A 25749-nucleotide genomic window follows, 5' to 3' on the forward strand; every position below is an offset into this window, starting at 1 on the left:
CTGGCGATGCAGGCGATACGGGTTCGTACCCCGGTCCGGTAAGATCCCACATGCCGCGGAGCCGCTGGGCCCGTGAGCCATGGCCGCTGAGCCTGCGCGTCCGGAGCCTGTGCTCCGCAACGGGAGAGGCCACAGCAGTGAGAGGCCCGCGTACCGCAAAAAAAAAAAAAAAAAAAGACAAACTTTTGGTGATACTAAGAAATGAAAAGAAGGCACTAACATCAGTAACTAATATCAGAAATGGAAAAGGAACCATTGCCACAGAGCCTGCAGACATTACAAAATATTATAGAAGGTTTTATGGTCAACTTTATATCAATATTTTTGAAATTTTAGATTAAATAGACCCAACGCCAGAAAAATATAGCTTATCAAAACTGATGTAAGGCGGGGGGTGGGGAAACTATAAAGAAAACATAATTTGAACACTGGTGATATATGACTATATTGAAGAATTGTTATTTTTTATTATTATTATTATTTTTGCCTGCACCATGCGGCATGTGGGATGCACCATGTGGGATCTTAGTTCCCTGAACAGGGATAGAAGCCCTGTCCCCTGCAGTTGAAGTGCGGAGTGTTAACCACTGGACCGCCAGGGAAGTCCAATGATATTGTTTTTTAAGAAGCCTTCATCTTTTAGAGATTCCAGCTGAAACATTTATAGATGAAGTGATAAAATGAGTTTTGCTTCAAAATAATAACACAGCAGGGCTTCCCTAGTGGCGCAGTGGTTGAGAGTCCGCCTGCCGGTGCAGGGGACACGGCTTCGTGCCCCGGTCTGGGAAGGTCCCACATGCCAAGGAGCGGCTGGGCCCGTGAGCCATGGCCGCTGAGCCTGCGCGTCCGGAGCCTGTGCTCCGCAACGGGAGAGGCCACAGCAGTGAGAGGCCCGCGTACCGCAAAAAAAAAAAAAAAAAAGACAAACTTTTGGTGATACTAAGAAATGAAAAGAAGGCACTAACATCAGTAACTAATATCAGAAATGGAAAAGGAACCATTGCCACAGAGCCTGCAGACATTACAAAATATTATAGAAGGTTTTATGGTCAACTTTATATCAATATTTTTGAAATTTTAGATTAAATAGACCCAACGCCAGAAAAATATAGCTTATCAAAACTGATGTAAGGCGGGGGGTGGGGAAACTATAAAGAAAACATAATTTGAACACTGGTGATATATGACTATATTGAAGAATTGTTATTTTTTATTATTATTATTATTTTTGCCTGCACCATGCGGCATGTGGGATGCACCATGTGGGATCTTAGTTCCCTGAACAGGGATAGAAGCCCTGTCCCCTGCAGTTGAAGTGCGGAGTGTTAACCACTGGACCGCCAGGGAAGTCCAATGATATTGTTTTTTAAGAAGCCTTCATCTTTTAGAGATTCCAGCTGAAACATTTATAGATGAAGTGATAAAATGAGTTTTGCTTCAAAATAATAACACAGCAGGGCTTCCCTAGTGGCGCAGTGGTTGAGAGTCCGCCTGCCGGTGCAGGGGACACGGCTTCGTGCCCCGGTCTGGGAAGGTCCCACATGCCAAGGAGCGGCTGGGCCCGTGAGCCATGGCCGCTGAGCCTGCGCGTCCGGAGCCTGTGCTCCGCAACGGGAGAGGCCACAACAGTGAGAGGCCCGCGTACCGCAAAAAAAAAAAAAAAAAATATATATATATATATATAATAATAATAACACAGCACAACAACTTTGTTAATACTTAGGGTTTAAATCTCACAAGCACGACTGACCTGCGTCCTCCACCGAGTCAGGGGAAGCTGAAGGTCCTCCCCACAATACCACGAGCTGGTCCACACAGGCTGGCAGCGACGGGAACCTTCCTCCTTGCGCCTCAGGCTTTCCCCGCCCATTACTCCATGAGAACCAATCATGGAGCTGGCTTCGGACATCCAACCAATCAGTGATCTCGGCTCCTGGCCCCCCTCCCCCCACGTCCTCGCTTGTGAGGCGTGTGAGGCGGCGCCATGTTTCAAGGGCAGCGGGGTTGGTTCTGCCGCAGCGTCAGCGGCGACCTGAGGCAGTTCTGGGGTAGGAAGCTGGGCAGAAGCGGGTGGGTGAGGTGGGGAGGGGAGCACCCCCTCCTCCCTCTGGTACCTTGGCGGCAGGACACTTGATGGGCTTACCCTGTGCTCTTGCCTCCACAGTGGCCGAAGGGGGGACCATCAGTGACCCGAGGGCCGCCGACTTCTTGTTCAGCTGCGATGCCTCACACCCAGACACGCTGAGGTACCTGAAGCCCACCTGGCAGTACCTTTTGGGTCATGAGGAGCCAGGAGTTGGAGATAGAAGTTACAGTCCACTAATAAATATTGATAATCGGAAGATACTGGAAACGAGCAAGTTTTCAGTCCAGTCCTAGATGTGTGGGGAGGAAGTAGGGGCGGAAATAGCTAACCTTTCTCCTCTCTTTTCTGCCGCAATGGCATGGCCTCCTACCTGGTCCTCAGATCTTTTCCCGAGTTCCAGTGGTGTGTTTCCATTTGACTCTCCCACATCCCCATGGCGCCTTGAAGGACCCTCATATTCAACATGTTTAAACCAAATCTCCTGATTGCCTCGCATACCTGTACCAGCTGCTGTGTTCTTAAACTTAAAACCTTGGTAGTTTCTTTTGAATAATAACCCCTATCCCCATTAATCCATTAATTAATCCAATTAATCCATGACCAAACACCATGGATTGTGCCCCTGTAAATGTTCTTTGTTCTTCCTGCCACGATCTTAGTATACACCGTAAATTACCTCTTACCCCCAAATCACAGTAGTCTATCTGAGAGGTTGCTCTGCCTCCAATCTGTCCACCTGTGATCCCCCTTCACATTGCCGTCCGATTATGTTTACAAAACAGACGTCTGATCACCGTCCTGGCTGATCCCCTTCTCACCCCTTCACTCCCCCGCCCCCAGTCTCCTGGTTACCTACCGATAATTCTCTTTCCGTTCATTTATTCTGTTTTAAAATGTTGAATACATTCTTGTTCATTTCATAATTTCAAATATTTCCTTTCTTTCTCCTAGAATATATCAGAGTCTTGATTACATAGAAGACAATGCTACAGTTTTTCACGCCTGCTATCTCTCTGCAGTAGCTAATGCTGAAATAAAAAACTCAGTGGCTTTAGGTCATTTCATTCTTCCTCCTGAATGCCTGCAAAAAGGTTAGCAAAGGTCTTTCATCTAATCTCTGTTAGACTGCCAAATCCAGCTATGTCACCCAACTTTACTGGTCTTTGTTCTCAGAGATTTTTGTGTTTTGTATCATTTAATATAAATAGAAAAGCATGTACTTTGGATCAGATTGCCTTGGGTGTGCATCCTTGCTTTGTTTATCATTCATTCACACGTTCACTGAGCTCTTACTGTGTGCCATGTTTCAACCAGGGTGCTGGGGATTCACTGGTGAGTAAGATACAGATCTTGTCCTCACAGTGTTCACTGGCTAGGATCCAACACTTACTAATTTTGTCACCTCCCGAGTTGTTTTGAGGATAAAATGAGATAATATATTAAGTCTGACCTGTGAGTATATAATAAATGTTCGTTGCTAGTTTTGAATCTCACCATTATTTTTCTGGATTTTTTTCCTGATATTTCAAGATTCAGTGTGATAATAAACCCATATATTTATATTGTTCTTTATATTATTGAAAGTACTTTCACATTAATTATTTCAGCAACCCTATCAAGTAAAGGGCAAGTGAATAAATTGCTTCTGAGATTGGTTCTTTTAGTTTTCCCTGCTTGGAACACCCTTTCTTATCCTGTTCTGTCCAAATCCTACCTATCTTTTATGGACTAATTTTAAATATCCCATTTTTGTAGGTCTTATTATCCAATTCTTGATGTGTTTTTCGATGTGTTTGTGTCCATCCCTAGAAAGACAGACTGAAAGTAGTAAAAATTCCCAGTGAGCAGAGTATTTTAAAAAAAAAAAAAAACTTGAAAAATGTTTCTATAGAAGAACTTTGGAAACCCTAAAGATTGGGTTCCGGGCCTCCCTGGTGGCGCAAGTGGTTGAGAGTCCGCCTGCCGATGCAGGGGATACGGGTTCGTGCCCCGGTCTGGGAGGATCCCATATGCCGCGGAGCGGCTGGGCCCGTGAGCCATGGCCGCTGAGCCTGCGCGTCCGGAGCCTGCGCGTCCGGAGCCTGTGCTCCGCAACGGGGGAGGCCACAACAGTGAGAGGCCCGCATACCGCAAAAAAAAAAAAAAAAAAAAAAAAGATTGGGTTCCTTCTATAGTTGATGTCCTGGTGAGACCTAGTTATAATTTATAAAAATAAATTGTTATAAGTGGTTATGCAAATAAATTAATGACTAGATAGGAGAATTGATTTACTCAAAAACTGCATATCAGAGAATACCCACCTTCAGGGAACTTATATTGCGGAATGACTATCTGATCTAATTTTAAATTATCACTCCTATTAAGTCTTTGTGTTTAGCATCTTACATTAAAATGCATTCAGTTAAATCTGTTTTAAATGAAAACATGATCCTTTTTAAAAATGAAAAGTATGCATTATTATTCACCTAGACCAGGATTGTCTAGTAGAAGTGTGAGAGGCAAACAAATGTAAGCCACATACTAATTTAAAATTTTCTACTACCCACATTAAAAGTAATAAAAAGAGATGAAGTTAATTTTAAGAAATGTTTTATTTAACCTAATGTATCTAAAATATTATCATTTCAATATATAATCAGTATAAAAATTATTGATAAATTTTACATTCTTTTTTGATACTGGATTTGAAATCCAGTGTTTATTTTAAACTTACAGCACATCTCATTTTGGACTAGCCACACATTTCAATATGTATCTAGTCTAGTGGCTGCTATATTGGACAGCTTAGGTCTAGAGGAATGTTAACTTTTTGTCCTTGAGTGGGCTACTGTGGAAACTTTTTTTTTTTTACAACTTTATTGGAGTATAATTGCTTCAAAATGGTGTATTAGTTTCTGCTTTATAACAAAGTGAATCAATTATACATATACATCTGTTTTGAGATCATTGATTTAAGATAATTTCATAGTCCTTTGACATGCTGAGCATTGTAGAATTCCTGTACTACCACGCCCACTAGACATGTTGCTCATTCAACCTTTTTTTTTAACAAAGTAAACTCTTGAATTCTTGAAACACTCTACAGATTCAGGAATTTTATGCCTTTTATTTATTTATTTATTTATTTATTTATTTATTTATTTATTTGCGGTACGTGGGCCTCTCACTGTTGTGGCCTCTCCCGTTGCGGAGCACAGGCTCTGGACGTGCAGGCTCAGCAGCCATGGCACGGGCCCAGCCGCTCTGCGGCATGTGGGATCTTCCCAGACCGGGGCATGAACCCGTGCCTCCTGCATCAGCAGGCGGACTCTCAACCACTGCGCCACCAGGGAAGCCCTGTGCCTTTTATTTTGACTAGACAGTTGTCTTCTTTATTAATGCTTGGCCTAAAGACACTGACATTGGATGAAGATATGTATTACAGCCAAAAAAGTTTACAACAATGATTCTCATAATGCACTGGAGTCATCTGGAGAGTTTGTTAGAAATGCAATTCCCCAGCTTCTCCTCAATGATCTGGTTCAATAAGAATCTGCATTTTAAACAAGTATCTTAGGTACTTTTGATGCAAGTGGAATAATACTGACTTAGAAATTTGAAACCTAAACAAAATTCAGAACGTTCTACAAAGTTACTTTTTAAAAAACAGTATTGGATTTGTTTTTCTTACTACAGAAATAAGAAGAAAAATTGGTAGTTTTATTTGGGAACAAGACCAACACTTTCTGATAGAAAAGGTAAGAGTAAATTAAGGTGCTCGATTAGAATCTACAGTTTCAAAAAAATTTGAAAGCAATGTAATCTTAAAAATGCTTACTTGTGACATGTTAGCACCAATGACCCAGAGTAAGGAACTTAAAGGACATGCTTTTATTAAACATATCTAGTTTGACATTATTTTTACACTAGTACCTTAGTAAAATTGAGATTTTTTGTATGAATAAAATTATTCACATAAAAAACTTAAAAATTTGAAAAAACTTGAAAATCTCAGTAATATTAAGGGAGTAATAGGTACACAGTATTTACCAGTTCTTTACTGCCAGTGTAGATGCTATTTGATTAATTCCTGTGTTGTACCGTTTGTTAAATGTTATGAATAATACCCCTTAATAAATGTGTGCAATACTGAAAGTTTTTTAGCTTTTGCCATCCTGCCTCAAATTTGCCTATGCTTGTGACTTACTTCAGAATCTTTATGCAAAGCCAAATTTGGGATAATTTGAACATCAAAAAGAATAATGGATTATAATACATTAAATTTTTTTAAATATAAATTTATTTATTTTTGGCTGCATCGGGTCTTTGTTGATGCTCATGGGCTTTCTATAGTTGCAGCGAGCGGGGACTACTCTTCATTGTGGTAGGTGGGCTTCTCATTGCGGTGGCTTCTCTTGTTGCAGAGCACGGGCTCTAGGCGCGTGGGCTTCAGTAGTTGTGGCACACAGGCTCAGTAGTCCTGGCTCCCGGGCTCTAGAGCGCAGGCTCAGTAGTTGCGGCACATAGGCTTAGTTGCTCCACGGCATGTGGGATATTCCCAGACCAGGGCTCGAACCCGTGTCCCCTGCATTGGCAGGTGGATTCTTAACCACTGCACCACCAGGGAAGCCCATACATTAAATTTTTTTAAAAATCTGTGATTCCATAGTGATACTCCAAAAGCATAAAGAAAGAAAAAAGGAAGAACAGAGGAAGGAAAGGAGGAAGAAAGGTGGAAAGGGAAGAAGGAAGGAAGGAAGGAAAGGGTGGGATAGGGAAAATTTCCTTTCAGAATAAAAGGTAATAAATGAAGAAAGGATGATAGAATAGAAAATTCGCACTGTACCACCCCCAGTAAAATAATTGATTTAGGCAAGTGTCATTAATGGGTGTTAAAATCATGATCTAAAATGATCACTTCATTGATGATTACTTATTAATTACAAAAGCAAGCAATGCTTGTACCTTTACAATGGAGGGACCTGGCAGATGCCACCATAACCAACTGGTAAAATTTAGCATCACCAATATTGAATATTGGAACAACCTCTTGTTATTTTCAGCTCGATATGATGTAATAAAAAGTACACAATATAGGGAATTCCCTGGGGATCCAGTGGTTAAGACTCGGCACTTTCACTGCCATTGCCCCGGTTCGAATCCTGGTCAGGGAAATAAGATCTCGCCCACCTCATGGTGCCAAAAAAAGAAAAGTACACAATATTATCTTGTAGTGTTCTTGTTCAAAATTCTGAATCTAATCATGAGTAAATACTCAGATAATTCCAGATTATGGAACATGTCACAAAGCAACTAACTGGCTTAGACTCTTTAAAACAATGTCATAAAAAACAAAAAAAACGGGCCTCCCTGGTGGCGCAAGTGGTTGAGAGTCCGCCTGCCGATGCAGGGGATACGGGTTCGTGCCCCGGTCTGGGAGGATCCCATATGCCGCGGAGCGGCTGGGCCCGTGAGCCATGGCCGCTGAGCCTGCGCGTCCGGAGCCTGCGCGTCCGGAGCCTGTGCTCCGCAACGGGGGAGGCCGCAACAGTGAGAGGCCCGCGTACCGCAAAAAAAAAAAAAAAAAAAAAAAAAAAAAACAGGGAAGACTGTTCTAGATTGAGACATAACAACCAAATGTGATGTATGAACCTTGAATGGATTCTGGATTTTTTAATTTAAAAAAAGGTAAAAAAGAAATTTTGAGAACAGTTGGAAAAATTTAAATATGCAATGTATATATTAGGTGATATTGAGTTAATGTTAATTTTCTTAATTATGATAGTGGTATTAAAATGATAAAGGAATGTTGTTTTTTTTTAGAAAATGCATGCTAAAGATTAAGGAGTGAAATGTCATAATATCTGCAAATATTTTCAAATGGTCCAGCAAAAATAAAAAATGAGAGAGAGAGGGCATGCAGGGTGGCAAAAATGTTAACACTTTGTGAATCTGGGCAAAAGGTATATAGTACTTATTGTATTATTCTTTAACTTTTCAGTAAGCTTGAACTTTTTCAGAATAAAAAGAGAGAAAATCTCTATGTCTAAAGCCCAGCAGTTAATTTATGCATTTTGTATTCCTTTCATTAACTTGTTATTTCTTCCCAAAGTGTCATAATCTGAAAATAATAGCTCTTTTAGTATCTTTGGCTATGTTGTACTAAGGATCAAATATCTAATCCTTGACTTGTCAGAGTGTTTCCAGGGACATGAGTGGTGGTAGAATGGTTATTATTTGATAATAATTATTGAGTGTACCAAAAGGCCCTTAAAGATCGTTAATTTAATCATTCTGTTTTAGAAATGAGAAAACTGAGGTAAGAAGGTAAAGACCTGACTTAGTTCACATAACCAGATATTAGCAAAGTGGAACCAGATTTTCTCAGCTCCAACCCAATCCAATGTTTTTTTCTACTAAAAAATTAATAGCAAATGCCTGTACTGACTGTTGACTCTAGAAATTGTATGATTATACAATAAAGGATTTTGTTCTTTCAAATATTGATTGGTGTTGAATATTATCCAATTATAATAATGTAACCATGGAATATGTAAGTAGAAGGTACTTCATCCAATGGCAATAATAAGGGTAAATCTGGGGACTTCCCTTGTGGTCCAGTGGTTAAGAATCCGCCTTCCAATACAGGGTATGTGGGTTCAATCCCTGGTCAGGTAACTACGATCCCACACGCCATGGGCAACTTAGCTCTAGAGCCCACGTGCCACAGCTAGAGAGAAGCCACAGACAAGCCTTCACGCTGCAACCAAGACCTGATGCAGCCAAATAAAGAAATAAATATTTTTTAAAAAGGGTAAACCTGGAAGGTAATTTGGGGAACATTATTGTTGTTTGGAGTGGATTTGTGACCCAAATATAGAATTTCCTAATGGCATATTAAGCAAATATATTATGTGATAGGTACCAGTATCTGAGGTCAGTCACTTTCACATAATCTTTTGGAAAAGCTTAATATACATTTAGTTCTTTTGTAACTTCATAGCTAAATACTCCACTTTAATTTTGAAGGGGAAACTTAATTTGTTCAGCTTACTTCATATTTTTGATTTATATCTCACAGGAAGCCTAGGAGTTTTCAAGTCAAGGATTTTAAGAAAGTTTAAATTAATAATACTTTTTTTGGCTTCCTTATTTTTTATTTTATTTATTTATTTATTTATTTATTTTTGCGGTATGCGGGCCTCTCACTGTTGTGGCCTCCCCCGGTGCGGAGCACAGGCTCCGGACGCGCAGGCTCCGGACGCGCAGGCTCAGCGGCCATGGCTCACGGGCCCAGCCGCTCCGCGGCACATGGGATCCTCCCAGACCGGGGCACGAACCCGTATCCCCTGCATCGGCAGGCGGACTCCCAACCACTTGCGCCACCAGGGAGGCCCTTCCTTATTTTTTAAACTAAAAAGTAATATGACCACATTAGGGAAAATTTCAAAAAATTAAAAAGAGAATAAAATCAGTCAGTTTTACTATCTAATACAAGCACAGCTGATATTTTAAAAATCCTGGTCTTCTTTCTTTACGTATCTCTAAAAATATATAATATAATTCTCTGTGTGTGTGTACAAAATTTTGTGAGTTTTTCCCACCAAACTAGATGGGATGGACCTGAGTGTATAAATATTTTTGTGACTCTTGATATATATTGCCAATTTTTTTTCTTTACTTAAAAAAAAAAACATTATTGATTGCATCATTGGTGTGCTGATTTTTTAAAATGTGCTTTCTTTTTTTTTTTTTTTTTTTGGCGGTACGCGGGCCTCTCACTGTTGTGGCTCTCCCGTTGCGGAGCACAGGCTCCAGACGCGCAGGCTCAGTGGCCATGGCTCACGGGCCCAGCAGCTCCGCGGCATGTGGGATCTTCCTGGACCAGGGCACGAACCCGTGTCCCCTGCATCGGCAGGCGGACTCTCAACCACTGTGCCACCAAGGAAGCCCTAAAATGTGATTTCTTTTGCTCTCCACAGCATGATGAAGTAACAGCAAACGAAATAAAGTCCCTTAGGGAAAGCAGTGAACTAGCAACAGATCACAAAAAAGAATTATCTAAAAGGTACTGAATTTGTATACTTCACTAATATTCAATTAAGTATAGACACCTTTGAACACTTGTGTGTTTATCTCATTTAATTTTCACAGTCGTCTTATGAGATTGATATCTTTATCACCATTGCCATTTTACAGAAAAAGAGATCAACTATATATAGATTAAGTAATTTGCCCAAAGTCATACAAACTTTTATTAAATGGGGAGAAGCAGGATTTGAGCTGGGTCAGTCTAATTCCAGAATGCATGCACTTAACTATTATGCTAGACTATCCTTGCAGAAAATAAAATTTTTATGTATATTTTGATCACTGTTACATTATTTTTAAACTATGTATTATAATAAGAAAGAAATATTAGCAGTAATTTTATTAGGATTGGAAGTTCTGGGTGATTTCCCCCTTTCCTTCCCAAATTGTTCGTAATGTGGCTACTTGGTTTAAGAAATTAAAATTATATCTTAAAAGACAAACAGACATGGATTTGCCATTGTGTTAGGGCCAATCTCTGAGAGGCCCCCTTGTTTCAGACTTACTCATTATCTAGTCCTAATTCCGTATTTTCCAGTTCAGTGGTTTTCAGATGTTCATAGGGAGCATTAACTATATGAAAGTCTGGTATTTAGCTGCTGAAATAAAAATGATCTTTCTTCAATATAAGAATTAATGAGTTTAATTTATATAGTTTTTTAATTTTAAGTTTTTCTCCCATAATTTTTTATACCTTTTGTACCTCCTGTTTTTCTTTAATTTGAAATTAGTTATCTGATTTAACACAAAGTTTTATATTTAATTATTTTAAGTTTAGTAAACTATTTCTTCATGGTCCTATGACTTCTAGATAATCCACCACTTGGATTTGAGTATCCATATTCTAGGTCTTTGGGATCTCTATGTATATCACTCCTTTGAACTTGTTATGGTTTCTGAGATAAGAAACTGGTAAGGAGAGGAAGAAAAATGAAATAGAAGTAGGAGAAAATGGTTATCCTAACTGACCTTGTAAGAGAAGAATGGGAAATAGAAATTAAAAAGTAACTCCCAGTGATTCACTTGACTTGGAAAGACATCAGATATATATATATATATATATATATATATATATGTATGTATTTTTTTTTTCAAGAAATGGTTGTCCTGGGACTTCCCTGGAGGTCCAGTGGTTAAGACTCCACTCCCAATGCATGGGGCCCAGGTTCGATCCCTGGTCAGGGAACTAGATCCTGCATGCTGCAACTAAGAGCCTGCATGCTGCAACTAAAATATCCCACATGCCATAACTAAAGATCCCGAGTGCTGCAACTAAGACCTGGCACAAGCAAATAAATTTTTTTTAAAATTTTAAAAAAAAGAAAAAAGAAATGGTTGTCCTGCAAAATGCAGAAGCATAAGGAAAAGATTGATAATATGACTACCAAAAATATTTTAAACTTGCACATGGAAATAAAAATACCATAAACCAAGACAAAAGAAAAATTTACACTTGAAAAAGTATTTGACAAAGGCTATTTTCCTTAATATACAAAGAGGGCTTACAAATCTGGGGAAAATATGTCCAGTATTTTCCAATAACAACAACAAAAATAGACAAAGTAGGTGTCTACTTAGAGCCTTTTTCTTTGTGGAACCACCAGAGGGTGCAGTGCAAACATAGATAAAATACACTTTGTCCCTACTCGAAGTTTATTTTTTTGGCATGCTACTAGTGATAGTGAACACTAGGTGGTGAGCTAGTTTTTGAACACTTGCCAAATACAAGACATTTGTTAGCTAAGCAGTTCACAGTATTTCATTTGATTCTCACAACCTTATAAGATAGTTAAATAACATTAGCCTCGTTTTACAATTGAGGAAACAGTTTCAGAGAGCTAAATAATTCACCCAATATTATTTAAGTAGTGAACATAATTTGACACCGACCCTAGCTGATCCAGAGTCCAGACTCTTAATCACTATGCTGTTTTCCTTTCCCAGTAAGTTCCCAGATCTTCTGAAAATGGCATGAATTTTTGCTTATTTTTCTTGTTCTTAATTATTTTATTATAAATATAATGCATGTAATTTGTCAAAATGGAAAATACTAAAAAAAGAAAAACTACTAAAAAAGAAAAGAAAATTTAAATTATAAGCAAACCCACCACTCAGATAACCACCATCAACATTAGTACATTTCTTGCTAGCTTTATACAGACATACACATTAAGTAGAGTTGAGGTCGGACTGCAGATATAGTCTGTCTCTTGATTTTCCATTTAGTATTCTATGGGCAGTTCCCCATTCTGAAAAACCTTATTTGATATTATGATATGTAATGGCTGTATATGGCATTTAATCTTATTGTCTGTTTAACCACCTTCCTTTAATTTTTAAAAAAAAATTTACAATTTGTTACTCTTGCAGCACCTTCATGAACATCTTTTTTAAAATAAATCTTTCTCTACTTTTTATATTTTTTTTTTCTTTTGGCCGCGGCATGTAGCTTGTGGGATCTTAGTTCCCCAACCAGGATAGAACCCGGGCCCTTGGCAGTGAAAGCACAGAGTCCTAACCAGGGAATTCCCTTGATAATTTTCTTAATGTAAATTCTCAGATGTGGAATTTACAGTATTAATGAGGTATGAGTGTTTTTAAAGGCCATGATGCCTATTGTCAGTTGCTTCCCTCAAAAGTACAAATTTAAAACTGCCACCAGTGTTGGTCTCACCACATCCTCATCAGTATATTGAGTATTAATACGAAGGCTTGTGCTAATTTAATAGATGAAAAATAGCATCTTGGGTTTTTGTTTTTTGTTGGTTTTTTTGAGGTACACGGGCCTCTCACTGTTGTGGCCTCTCCCATTGCGGAGCACAGGCTCCGGACGCGCAGGCTCAGCGGCCATGGCTCATGGGCCTAGCTGCTCTGTGGCATGTGGGATCTTCCCGGACCGGGGCACAAACCCGTGTCCCCTGCATCGGCAGGCGGACTCTCAACCACTGCACCACCAGGGAAGCCCAGCATCTTGTTTTAATTTGCATTTTTCTTTGATTACTGGTAGGTTTGAATCTTTTTGAATTTATTAGCATTTTACATTTTCTTTTCTGTGACTTGTTTTTATCCTTTCTCCATTTTCTATTGGGAGTCTTATTGCTTTTCTTATCAACTTGTCTGACATTTTTAGCTATATTATCCTTTTGCCAGTTTGTCATATTGTTTCCTCAGTTTGTCACATTGTTTCCTCAGTTTGTCACATTGTTTCCTCAGTTTGTTCTCAGGCTTATATTTTTTAGAGATACAAGCTTTGAGTTTTTACACTGTTAAACTAATCACTTTTCCTTTATTATTTCTTCTATCGCTTTTATGTTCAGAAAAGTCCTTTCCCATTCAGGTATCAAATTGTTTTTTAATTCTGCAGATATTTATTTTGATGTATGGTAATAGGTGAAGATCGAAGTTTATTTTTGTCTTACAAATAAGAATTTTCCACCAGTTTTTTAAGAATAAATCTATCTCTAACTGATGTGATTTCCATTCTCATATGTTGTGTTTAATGTGTCTGGAGATCCGTTTTTACACTATTTGTTTTATTCCATTAATCTATGGATCTATTTTGATATCAATACAATATTCTTTTAAGTTATATAACTTTATGTATTTTAATACCTGACAAGCCAAGTAAATACCAAACTCATTACTCTCCTTTTATTTTTATTTATTTATTTATTTCAAATGATACTGTTTATATGTGGAATCTAAAAAAATGATACAAATGAACTTATATGCAAAACATAAACAGACCCACAGACATAGAAAGCAAATTTATGGTTACCAAAGGAGAAAGGTGGTGGGAGGGATAAATTAGGAGCATGGGATTAACATACACACTCTACTCTATATAAAACAGATCATCAACAAGGACCTCCCCTAGCACAGGGAATTTTTTTTAACATCTTTATTGGAGTATGATTGCTTTACAATGGTGTGTTAGTTTCTGCTTTATAACAAAGTGAATCAGTTATACATATACATATATCCCCATATCTCTTCCCTCTTGCGTCTCCCTCCCTCCCACCCTCCCTATCCCACCCCTCTAGGTAGTCACAAAGCACTGAGCTGATCTCCCTGTGCTATGCGGCTGCTTCTCACTAGCTAGCTATTTTACATTTGGTAGTGTATATATGTCCATGCCACTCTCTCACTTCGTCCCAGCTTACCCTTTCCCCTCCCCATGTCCTCAAGTCCATTCTCTAGTAGGTCTGTGTCTTTATTCCCGTCTTGCCCCTAGGTTCTTCAGAACCATTTTTTTTTTTTAGATTCCATATATATGTGTTAGCACATGGTATTTGTTTTTCTCTTTCTGACTTCACTCTGTATGACAGACTCTAGGTCCATCCACCTCACTACAGATAACTCAACTTCGTTTCTTCTTATGGCTAAGTAATGTTCCATTGTATATATGTGCCGCATCTTCTTTATCCATTCATCTGTTGATGGACACTTAGGTTGCTTCCATGTCCTGGCTATTGTAAATAGAGCTGCAATGAACATTGTGGTACGTGACTCTTTTTGAATTATGGTTTTCTCAGGGTATATGCCCAGTAGTGGGATTGCTGGGTCGTATGGTAGTTTTATTTTTAGTTTTTTAAGGAACCTCCATACTGTTCTCCATAGTGGCTGTATCAATTTACGTTCCCACCAACAGTGCAAGAGGGTCCCCTTTTCTCCACACTCTTTCCAGCATTTATTGTTTGTAGATTTTTTGATGATGGCCATTCTGACTGGTGTGATACTCTCCTTTTAAAAATCTCTTCCTTAGTTCTTCATGCCTACTTATTATTTTTCTATTTTCAAATTTTAATTATTTTTAATAGGAAATATATTCATATGGTTCAAAATCCAAGATACACAAAAGGGGAAACTACGAAATATACTGACTCCTAGATAGCCAATTTCCCTCTCAGATCCAGCCAATGTTATCATTTTCTTATATATGCATATACTAGCTAATTCAAACAAATATTCTTTCATTTTTTCTTTTCTTCACAAATAGTAATATTCTATAAACATTGTTCAGCACCTTGCCTTTTTTCTCTTAATAATTTACCTTGGAGATCATTCCATATTACTACATAAAGAGCTTTTTCATTTTTGTGCTGTGTAGAATTTTATTGTATGGATTTACCATAATTTATTTAACTAGTCTCCTATTTTACTGGACTTTCAGGTAATTTCTAAGTTGCTGTTAAAAACAGTGCTTCAGTGATTGATCATATAATGTCATTTCGCATGTGTGCGAGTGTCTTTAGGGTAATTCTTAGAAGGGGAATTGCTAGGTCAAAAGGCATATACATTTTGTATCCTTGATACAATCATTGTGAAATTGCCCTCCAAAGAGGTTAAACCAGTTTACATTCCTATTGTTTGTGTATTTAAGTACCTTTTCCAGGCTAGGGTAACCAGCCATCCAGGTTTGCTTGGGACTGTCCTGGTTTTAGCACTGCAAAGCCCATGTCCTGAGAAACCCCTCAATCTCGGGTAAACTGGGATGGTTAGTCACCATTCTTTCTTCTATACTTCCTCCAACACAGTGTGCTAACATATGTTTTGGTCTTTCCTAATCTGATAGATATAAAGTGGTATCTCACTCTAGTTTTTTGTCTGAATTGCCATTATTATGAGTGAGGTTAAATGTCTTTTCATATGTTTAAGAACCATTTATAGTTCCTATTCTGTGAACTGTTTGTTCATATCCTTTGCACGTTTTTCTATTGACTTTTATTTTTTTGCAAGAACCCTTTACATTTAGGAGAATGAATTTTTTGTGAAATAAATTACAGTTATTAGCTTATGTTTGTCTTTTGACTTTAAAAATGTTGGGTTTTACATGCAGAAATTTTTTACTATATGTATTCATTCTTATTAATATTTTCTTTAATGGCTTTTTGAGTTTTATGTCATAATTAGGAAAGTCTTCTCTAAGATTACTATTATTTTGCTATGGTTTCTTCTTAGTGATTTCTTTATTTTTAAATTCAAATCTTTGATACGTGTGGAATATATCTTGGTGTAAGATATGAGGTGGTGATACACCTTCTTTTTTTTTTCAGATAGTTACCTACTCTTGGCTATTGATTGAATAATTCATCTTTTCCCCCACTGTACTGAAATGCCACCTTTATCCTAGGTTAAATCCACATAAGTATCTGGGTCTATTTTTGGACTTTATATTCTATTCCATTCTATTCCATAACAGTGCCACTCTGTTTCAGTTGTTTATAATATGGTTTAATATCTAGAGCTAGTTCCTCCTCCTTATTCTTTTCCAAATTTTCTTAGTTAACTATTCTTCCTGGTTTACTTTTCCATCTGAGTTTTGGAACCAGCTTGTTCATATTAAAACAAAAACTTCTGTTGTTATTTTTAGTGACATTACAAAAAAATATAGCTTAATTTAGGGAGACTTTGATGCTGAATGTTCCTATCTGAGAAAATGGTATTTTTTTCCTTACTTGTTCAAGTTTTCTTTTATGGCCCTTAAAAAACACTTTCATATTTCCTTCATATAAATCTTATACTTCTTTTAAGATTATTCCTAGGTATTTTTTTCATTCTATTGGAAATTTGTTCTTGCCTCCTATTAGATCTTCTAACATGTGATTGTTCATGTGAATTTTAGAATTATTTTTTTTAAAACACTAAAATCCCTTTGGGGTTTTATTGAGAATTGTATTAAAGGTTGAGAAGAATTGATGTCTTTATAATTTTCAGTATTCCTATCGAAGACAGTGGTTTTTTGTTTTTCTTTATTTTTCTTTTCTATATGTTAGTAAAGTTTCCTGATTTTTCTACAGATAGAATCAGAAACTGCTTATTATGTTATTCCTAGATTTTTATGAATTTTATTACCATTGTGGATTGGATCATTTTTTCCTTCATTAGTTATTGCTGACATAGAAAAGTCATTTATTTGGGGGCATTTGTCTTATATTTACCCACTTGGAATCTTTAAGATTCTAAAAATATTTCAGTTGATTCTCTTGGCTTTTCAGGGTACACATTTATAGCATTTGTTAATAATGAAACTATTTCTTCTTCCGTTTCACTATATAACTCTTCCATTTCACTAGATATCTCTTCCATTTCTTTCTCTCCCCTCCCTCATCTCTTTTTGCTTGGCCAGAAATTTTAGAGCCATGATAAATAATAACAATGATAATGGGTATCCTTGTTTAGTCCCTGAGTTTTCTGGGAACATTGTTTTGCTTTATTTGTAGGATCTCATCCTAACTGAGCTACGGTTTCTTTTAGAAGAGTTTAGATGAACTCTAACTTTTAAACAAATTGAAAATAAAACCTTTGTTATCACTCAGTGTAATTTTAGATTTTTTAGGAAAATAAATTTAAGGATGACTCCAATTTTTTATTAAGGTTTTTATTTTCATACAATTGTATTAAATATGGATTATATGTAGTCTAAATATAGTAAATTGTTATTTGGCAGTTAGAAAATAGGATATTATAGTTGAAAACTGCTTAGCTCTTTAAAAATTAGAATACAATTAATTATATACTATACAACCACGCTCAGAATAATTTAACTTTTTTCCTTTTTAACTCAGAAGTCACTTAGTATACCTCATGATTTTCCCAGACATCATTTTTTATTTATTTTAAAGTGTGGAAGTACGAATTAATAGAGTTCCAATTATTTAAACACTGAATAATAATGAATGCTGTGATTATTTAAAATGGAGCCTTTTCTTTTAATATATTTGAGATTACATATGTATATCTGTTTTTCATCTAATTATAAAGTATTATTGCATTATTATACTTTCAAGAATATTGAGAAAAAGACTCACGTCTGTATTTACTTGGTAAATATTTGTTTTATGAAGCAGCCGAGAAAACCAAAAATATCTTTATGGGTCCTGTATTACTTAGAAGCACAAAGAAGTTCGTAGTTAACGTTTTCACCGAGTAAGACTGAAGTCTGATCACAGAGCAATTAGATTGCTATATATATTGCCTGGAATCATTTCTCATTTGTAAAACAAGTCCAAAAAATATAAACATGACTTTCTATATGTTTCTATATTTTATAGCACAGAAAAGCATTTTATAAGGACTCCAGTTGTAGAAAAGCAGATGTACTTCCCTCTTCAGAATTATCCAGTGAACAACATGGTAACAGGTAATTTAAAATAAAATTTAGAGTCAACCCAAGTAGGGAAGAAACAAGGGAATATTTTGTACAAAGTAGAGCCCCCTCTATTATACATGCTAATAGAAGACATCATTCACATGTTAAATAAATTAATCTGCAGAACGAATCCAAAGGTAGACCCAATATTTTCTGTGTTAAAATGCTGGTCTGTCCTGCCCCTAGACATAGAGAATAGACTTGAGGACACGGGGAGGGGGAAGGGTAAGATGAGACGAAGTGAGAGAGTGGCATGGACATATATACACTAACAAATATAAAATAGATAGCTACTGGAAAGCAGCCACATAGCATAGGGAGATGAGCTCGGTGCTTTGTGGCCACCTAGAGGGGTGGGATAGGGAAGGTGGGAGGGAGACGCAAGAGGGAGGAGATATGGGGATATATGTATATGTATAGCTGATTCACTTTGTCATAAAGCGTAAGGTGAAAACACACCCCTGTTTACATAAGACAGTCCCAATTTATGTGTGTTGTCCTGGCATTAGCGTTTGCTCTTTTTTATTTTTTTAGCATCTTTATTGGAGTATAATTGCTTTACAATGGTGTGTTAGTTTTTGCTTTACTCTTAAGTGTCCCAATTTGGAAGATTAATTGTATGGACAATTCTAATTATAGTTTCCTTTGAGAATCTGATGAAACATAGGTCCCTTTCCCTAAGCATACACACACACAAACATAACACACAAACTTTACATGTAATTTAAAGAGGCTCACATATGCCCAGAAGCCCTTTCATGAATCACCCAGGTGTCAATGGACTCCATATTTGGGTTTCCTAGTGCCCAACATAAAGAGAAGACAGCTAACTGAGGCTGACATTGAGAGGGTGCAAACAAGGGAACTAGTTGAAAAGTGACCATTGGGATTTGGATAGTGCTATGTGAGGTGAGATAAGGAAATAATATTTGGATAATTTGATCTGGGTAGTATTCAGCAGGGTCATCGATAATTTTAAAAATAGAGGTTTTAAAAAATTGTTTTGAAAACACTGCAATTAAAAAGTATAGGCTTTTTGACCTTTCATATAAAATCATTTGTACATTTATCATTTTCTCTTTACTTAGCAGTGTCAAAACTACCTCTTGTAACTAGTTCACAAATTCCTAAATGTCTTCTCTCATATTACTGTTCCTTCTAACCAATTTGTCTAGCCATTTGTTCTATTATTTTTTTCTTCTGTTCATTTGAGTGATATAAAATAACTTTCAGAAAAGCACTTCAAAAAGAATGTTTAATGTGTAGTTGGGGGCTGAGTGTTGGAGACATCAAAGAAAACTTCTATCCAACTGTGATAGTAGAAAAGTCAGTTTTGGAACTCTTAGGAGCAATTGTTGACTCCAAAGGACAATGAACTAAGTAGAAGTACAGTTGACCTTTGGACAATATGGGTTTGAACTATGAGGGTCTGCTTATAAGAGGATTTTTTTCAATAATAAATGCTACAGTTCTACATAATCCTCAGTTGGTTGAGTTTGTGGATGTAGAACCACAGATAAGAGGAACCTTGAATCCCCAGGGCTAGCTATATAGTGGATTTTCGACTACAGGGAGGGTTGGCACCCTTAACCCCAACCTTACTGGTGAGTCAACTGTACTTAAGTACTAAGACTAGGAGTAGCTGATTGCTGCCTAGATTTATCCTTACACCTACATATTCAGATAAAGTGTACGTACCTTAAACCATGGTTGTGGTATAGTACTGGTATTGATTTTGCTTCAGGCAACTCCATCACCAGGTACTAAATATCTTTTGTTCATTTGGACTTACCAAGTGTTTGATAACATATTATAAAGATCAATGATAAATATTAAAATCAGCCACACAATAAAGACAAATGCTTAGATTTGGACAAGTAACAATGTTGCTCTATGTTTCATTGCCATCTGACTGTTCAAAAAGACATGACAGTGTTATATAAAAACAAACTAAAAAAGAACTGTAGGGTTTCCCTGGTGGCGCAGTGGTTGAGAGTCCACCTGCCGATGCAGGGGACACGGGTTCGTGCCCTGGTCCGGGAAGATCCCACATGCCGTGGAGTGGCTGGGCCCGTGAGCCATGGCCTCTGAGCCTGCGCGTCCGGAGCCTGTGCTCCACAACGGGAGAGGCCACAACAGTGAGAGGCCTGCGTACCGCAAAAAAAAAAAAAAAAAAAAAAGAACTGTAAAAATAATCATTAGTCAGAATCTTTAAAGTATAAATTTTAACCTGTGGTAAGCTGGTATTGATTTTATCATTAGAAGTAACATTTTTGATTTTTTAATTTGTGCAATTGAATAATTATCTTCCTTCTTTATATTTCTACATTAAATTTTAAAATAACACTTTCTTGGAAGAAAGCTTCATTTTTTAAAAGATAATTCAGGGACTTCTCTGGTGGTCCAGTGGTTAAGACTCCATGCCCCTTAAGACTGCATGCTTCCATTTCAGGGGGCACGGGTTTGATCCCTGGTTGGGGAACTAAGATCCTGCACGGTATGGCCGAAAAAAAAAAAAAGATAATTCATTTGTCTTTAATTTTGATGTGAAGTGACAGTCCTTCCTTTTTTATCATGCCCATCTGCTTGTACAGGAAGAACCAGCTTCTTGTTGGGAAAATCATCTTGTGTTAATTGAAAATGTAGTGAGTGAGAGTTCTAATTTAGGCAGTGGTATCAATTTTTGTGACTGTACCTTGACTGTCTCTTCCTCAAAATGGGTTGAGTTCAACTCAGTGAATGTTAAATCTCTTAAAATAAAACTAATTAGATGTTTGGTTTTAGAAAGTACAAGTTGGAGCTATACTGTAGAACAGGGTTTCTCAGTCCTGGAACTGCCGGCATTTTAGGACAGGTATTCTTTGTTGGAGAGGGCAACCCTGGCCAGTGCCCACTAGATGCCAGTAGTATCCCATCCAGAAACCTGCCCCCACCCCCGTGACCCCCAAGTTGTGACAACCAAAAATATATACAGGCATTACCAATGTCCCATAAAATATCAACGGATTTTTTTTTTGGTCTGTTTTTTGTTTTTGACTGGAATTAAATCCTCTAGGTCTGATATCACTGGTTATTACCCATGATAAAAAGTTCTGATTAACAGCTACATGTGTGATTAATAAAAGGAAAAGAATTACTAATAATGATAAATATCTTGCAGGCAAAAATTTTTAAACAAAAATTCTGATAATTAAAAGTTTGGGAAATTATAGTAGATACTGTATTAATTATCTGTTGCTGTGTAACAAATTGCTCCAAAACTTAGCAGCTTAAAACAATGGACACTTACTATTACATAGTTTCTGATGGCCAGGAATCCTGGAGCATCTTAGTTGGATACCTCTGTCTCATAATCTCTAATAAGGTTGCAGTCACATTGTTTGCCAGGCTGCAGTTATTTCAAGGGACAGCTGGGACTGGAAAATCCATTTCAAAGCTCATGCATGTGGTTGTTGGCAGGCCTTGGATTTTTGCTGGGTTTTGGCAAAAGGCTTAGACTCCTCACCAAGTGGACTTTTCCATAGGGCTGTTCACAACATGGTAGCTTTCTTTCCTCAGAGTGCAAAATGCAAGTGGGAGAAAGAGTGTGCCCAAGACAGACAGAAGCCATATCTTTTTTATATCCTATTCTCAGAAGTGACATATCATTACTTCCGCCAAGTGCTGCTGGTCATATAGACCAACCCAAGTACAAAGTAGGAGGAGACTACACAAATTCATGAATACCAGGAGATAGGGATCATTCAGGGCCATCTGGGGGGGCTGGCTACCACAGACTCATATGGAACTGTCCACCAAGGATGGCTTTCCTAAGAACTCTCTTTTCTTCTTCCCAATTCATGTGGGTTACATTTTCTAAAACATGAGCTTGCTCCTACCTGCAACAGTTGGTTTGGGAGTGAATACCTGATCTGAGCTGGGCCAATCACCATTCTTTGTCTGGATTTCTAGACATGGAATGCAGCAAGTCATGTCATTCTTATTCAAGTGACCATAGCTCTAAGATATAAAATTTAAGAGCTATCAGCAGGCGTGTTTTCTGCCATGTACGGAAAGCCAGCTTGTGTCAAGAGAGGAAAATGAAACTAACATGCAGAGGAAAAAACTGGAGGTTAGTGACATGGCCATGAGAACTGGTGCTAGTTATTTCTGACTCCCAGCAATATGTTTGTTATTTCTGACTCCCAGCAATATGTTTGCCTTCCTCATAGGTTGACTGATATGGCAATGTCCTTCCAGTAAACTCCCCTTTTGTTTAAGCTAGTTTAAATTGGGTGTATGTGAACTTCAGCCTAAAGTCCTAACTACTCCAAAACTGCTACAATAATCCATTTTTATGCATAAATGTCCTATCCTTCTTTACCTTACAGGAATATTTTTATCAATATGGTAATTATTTAAAAATTTTCTATCCTCACATATATCTTTAGAAACTTCACACAGTGTATATGTGCAATTAATTAAACATTAATATTTTTATGTGCTAGTTTATTTTACACAGAAATCTAGCCGTTAGGCAAAGACCATGAACAATATGGAGTATAGTAATTGTGCTTTAAAAGATTTTCTGAAGTAAGTGGCTATGATTAAAATATCTTTAAAGATACGAGTCTATTTTATATGATTGGCTTCATAGTTAATTTATTAACTGTGAATTTCTTATCTATTATTATAAACAATCAAACTGTATAGATAACCTGGTGATAATGGTGGTGGTCTAAATTCAATCATCCCTGAGCTGTACCAGAATTTTTTTCATACAGTATCTACTTTTTTTTTTTTTTTTTTTTTTTTTTTTTGCGGTACGCGGACCTCTCACTGTTGTGGCCTCTCCCGTTGCGGAGCACAGGCTCCGGACACGCAGGCTCAGCGGCCATGGCTCACGGGCCCAGCTGCTCCGCGGCATGTGGGATCTTCCCGGACCAGGGCACGAACCCGTGTCCCCTGCATCGGCAGGCAGACTCTCAACCACTGAGCCACCAGGGAAGCCCATACAGTATCTACTTTTAAACCAGGTTTCAACTTTAGTATAAACCACAAACACATATTACACATGAAACATTATCACTCAGATGAGCAACTGCTATCAAGGAAATATTGCTTAAAGTCATTGAGTCCTTAAGCTCTCCCCATTCTAGGTTTTCTTTTTGATTCTCATATCTATTTCAGATTATTAATGACATCAGAATTACTCACACCTATAATCTTTGTTGACCAAGCAGTGATAGCAATTTTCCTATTAATTTTTTACTGAAGACTGTTATCTCAGTGTTAGTAGTGCAGGAAAGTGTCACTTGCTCTACTAGGGAAGATGAGCTAGCTGTCTGTGCAGTTAGTAGCTAGTTGGCTAGGTAGTTCTAAGTGATTACATTCTAAGCCAGACCCATGTCCCAGTTATTTTGGTCTAGGTACTTTTATGTTCCATCCCCAACCTGTACATCACACTCTATGTAGTCAAAGTGGCAAATCAAGAATCTGTGTTTTAAAAGGAGGTAGAAGCCTGGGGGGATAGTGGTGAAGGGGGGAGGAGGGTATTCCCTGATAATTATCAAGTTTCACGGAGAATCTTCTCACTGGTATTTCTTCTTTTTACTTCTTTTCTAAAAACATTCTTTGGGAATCTTAACTCTAATAAATCAAAGACATTGAAAAGCAGATACTATGATAGAATTCCCTATATATATATTTTATTCTGTAGGTTATATATCAATTGATGCCATGAAGAAATTTCTTGGGGAGCTACATGACTTCATTCCTGGAAGTTCAGGTTATTTGGCATACCATGTTCAAAATGAAATTAACATGTCTGCTATAAAAAACGAATTGAAGAGGAAATACTAAGTTAAATATTGTCCTTCTATCTCAGCATTTATTTTCTGTAAAATATTACCAAAGATGTACATAATTTTAAATTCTCCTCTTTGGGACAGAGGGATGGGGAAATGGAGAAGAAATAATTCTTTCTTCCTCAAAATGTATCTTTAGGAAATTCAGATTCATTTGGCTCTGTGTTTTGACATTTGGGCTGGACTTTTCCCCTGCTTGTAAGGTTATGTCCACAAATTCTGAGTGCACAGTTGTTATGGAGTAATTGTCAATGAAACATACTTCATAAGAAGGCTTAATTTCTCTCTCTCTCTGTCAGATATTCTTTTGGTTTTAATGTTCTATTAATTATGCATATTTTTTCTAGGTTTAATGTTGTAAATGCTAAGTTTTATGATTCTGGTCATCTTATTTTGACTAAAAAATTAGAACACGATAGTTGAGTTTTGAATTACTGTTTCTGACTTGAAAAATATGTAAGAAAGTAAAAGTAAAACATTTTAATAATTCAGACTTCGTGTATGGACAGTTTCTGATAATAAATGTATCAGAAGTGATTTAATGTAAACAAGTGTTATGTCTTCTGAAATGAACCCACAAGGCGCCATAGAATCACAGCGCTGGAAAGGACCTTAGAGAATACTGAGTCCAGCCTGTTTGTTTTTAATGAGAAAATGAAGGCCTTGAGAAGGTGTCTTGCTTAGAGTGACTAACTGGGAGCTAAACCAGGACTGGAACACAACCCTCTTGATTTTCCAGGCCAGTGCTTCCCCACTCTCCCACATGGTGTATGTTGTAGTCTATGTCAGATATAATAGCAGATCTGCAAAAGGGACTCAGAAACAAGCCAGCATGCTTGGCTTGTCTTTTAAATAAGCTGAAATAGTGTTGAGATTTAGTGATTTCAAGAGGCAGCTTCTTATCTTTATTCATATGATCATGCTATGTAGAATCTGGTGGGTTTATTACATTTTGGAGACTTGTAAATGACATACCTGTGAAGCTACGATCTTATTAAAACTGTACTTTCTTCTAGGAAGTGCATACCAGTTGTAGAATTATCTAAAGAAAATGAACTTTTTTTAGTGTTTGAATCATTTGTGTATATGTGAGCCCTGGACTTTCTCTCATGACTCAAATTCATAATACAAAATTTTAACACTAATCTCAGCATCAGCTGAGAAAGTTCCTTTTTTCCCATATGGTAACTTTTCCTTATATATCTTCATATTTGTGGTTAAATTCTTCTGAACACCTAAGTATCAATTACCTTTTTCCTGAAATGTATTAAATATTATCTCTCCTGAACATTATCTTAGTCACATCCAGTTGATTATGTTTCTTATGTAAAAACCAAGCCTGTCTGTGTATCTTTTTTTTTTTTTTTTTTTTGCGGTACACGGGCCTCTCACTGCTGTGGCCTCTCCCGTTGCAGAGCACAGGCTCCGGACGTGCAGGCTCAGCGGCCATGGCTCACGGGCCCAGCCACTCCGTGGCATGTGGGATCTTCCCGGACTGGGGCACGAACCCGTGTCCCCTGCATCGGCAGGCGGACTCTCAACCACTGTGCCACTAAGGAAGCCCCTGTCTGTGTATCTTGAATTGATTAAAAGGA

General features: G+C 37.5%; 1 protein-coding gene across 1 annotated transcript; it reads left to right on the forward strand.

The window, feature by feature from the left end:
• Nucleotides 1-1984: 1984 nt before the first annotated feature.
• On the forward strand, nt 1985-24149 carry TERB2 (telomere repeat binding bouquet formation protein 2). Its single transcript, XM_060098338.1, has 7 exons — nt 1985-2048; nt 2165-2246; nt 3038-3177; nt 5762-5823; nt 10048-10133; nt 18211-18299; nt 24007-24149. The coding sequence occupies exons 1-7, from the start codon at nt 1985-1987 to the stop codon at nt 24147-24149; spliced, it is 666 nt and encodes a 221-aa protein (XP_059954321.1).
• The last annotated feature ends 1600 nt before the right edge of the window (nt 24150-25749 follow it).

This window comes from Mesoplodon densirostris, chromosome 4 (assembly GCF_025265405.1).
Source record: "Mesoplodon densirostris isolate mMesDen1 chromosome 4, mMesDen1 primary haplotype, whole genome shotgun sequence".
Taxonomy (NCBI): domain Eukaryota; kingdom Metazoa; phylum Chordata; class Mammalia; order Artiodactyla; family Ziphiidae; genus Mesoplodon; species Mesoplodon densirostris.

Excerpts from the sequence above, each read along its gene's own strand:
- TERB2 (XM_060098338.1), top strand. The coding sequence starts at position 1,985 with ATGTTTCAAGGGCAGCGGGGTTGGTTCTGCCGCAGCGTCAGCGGCGAC. Across the intron at positions 3,178-5,761 it reads TCCTGAATGCCTGCAAAAAG|AAATAAGAAGAAAAATTGGT; the intron begins GTTAGCAAAGGT and ends TTCTTACTACAG. Across the intron at positions 18,300-24,006 it reads AGTGAACAACATGGTAACAG|GTTATATATCAATTGATGCC; the intron begins GTAATTTAAAAT and ends TTTATTCTGTAG.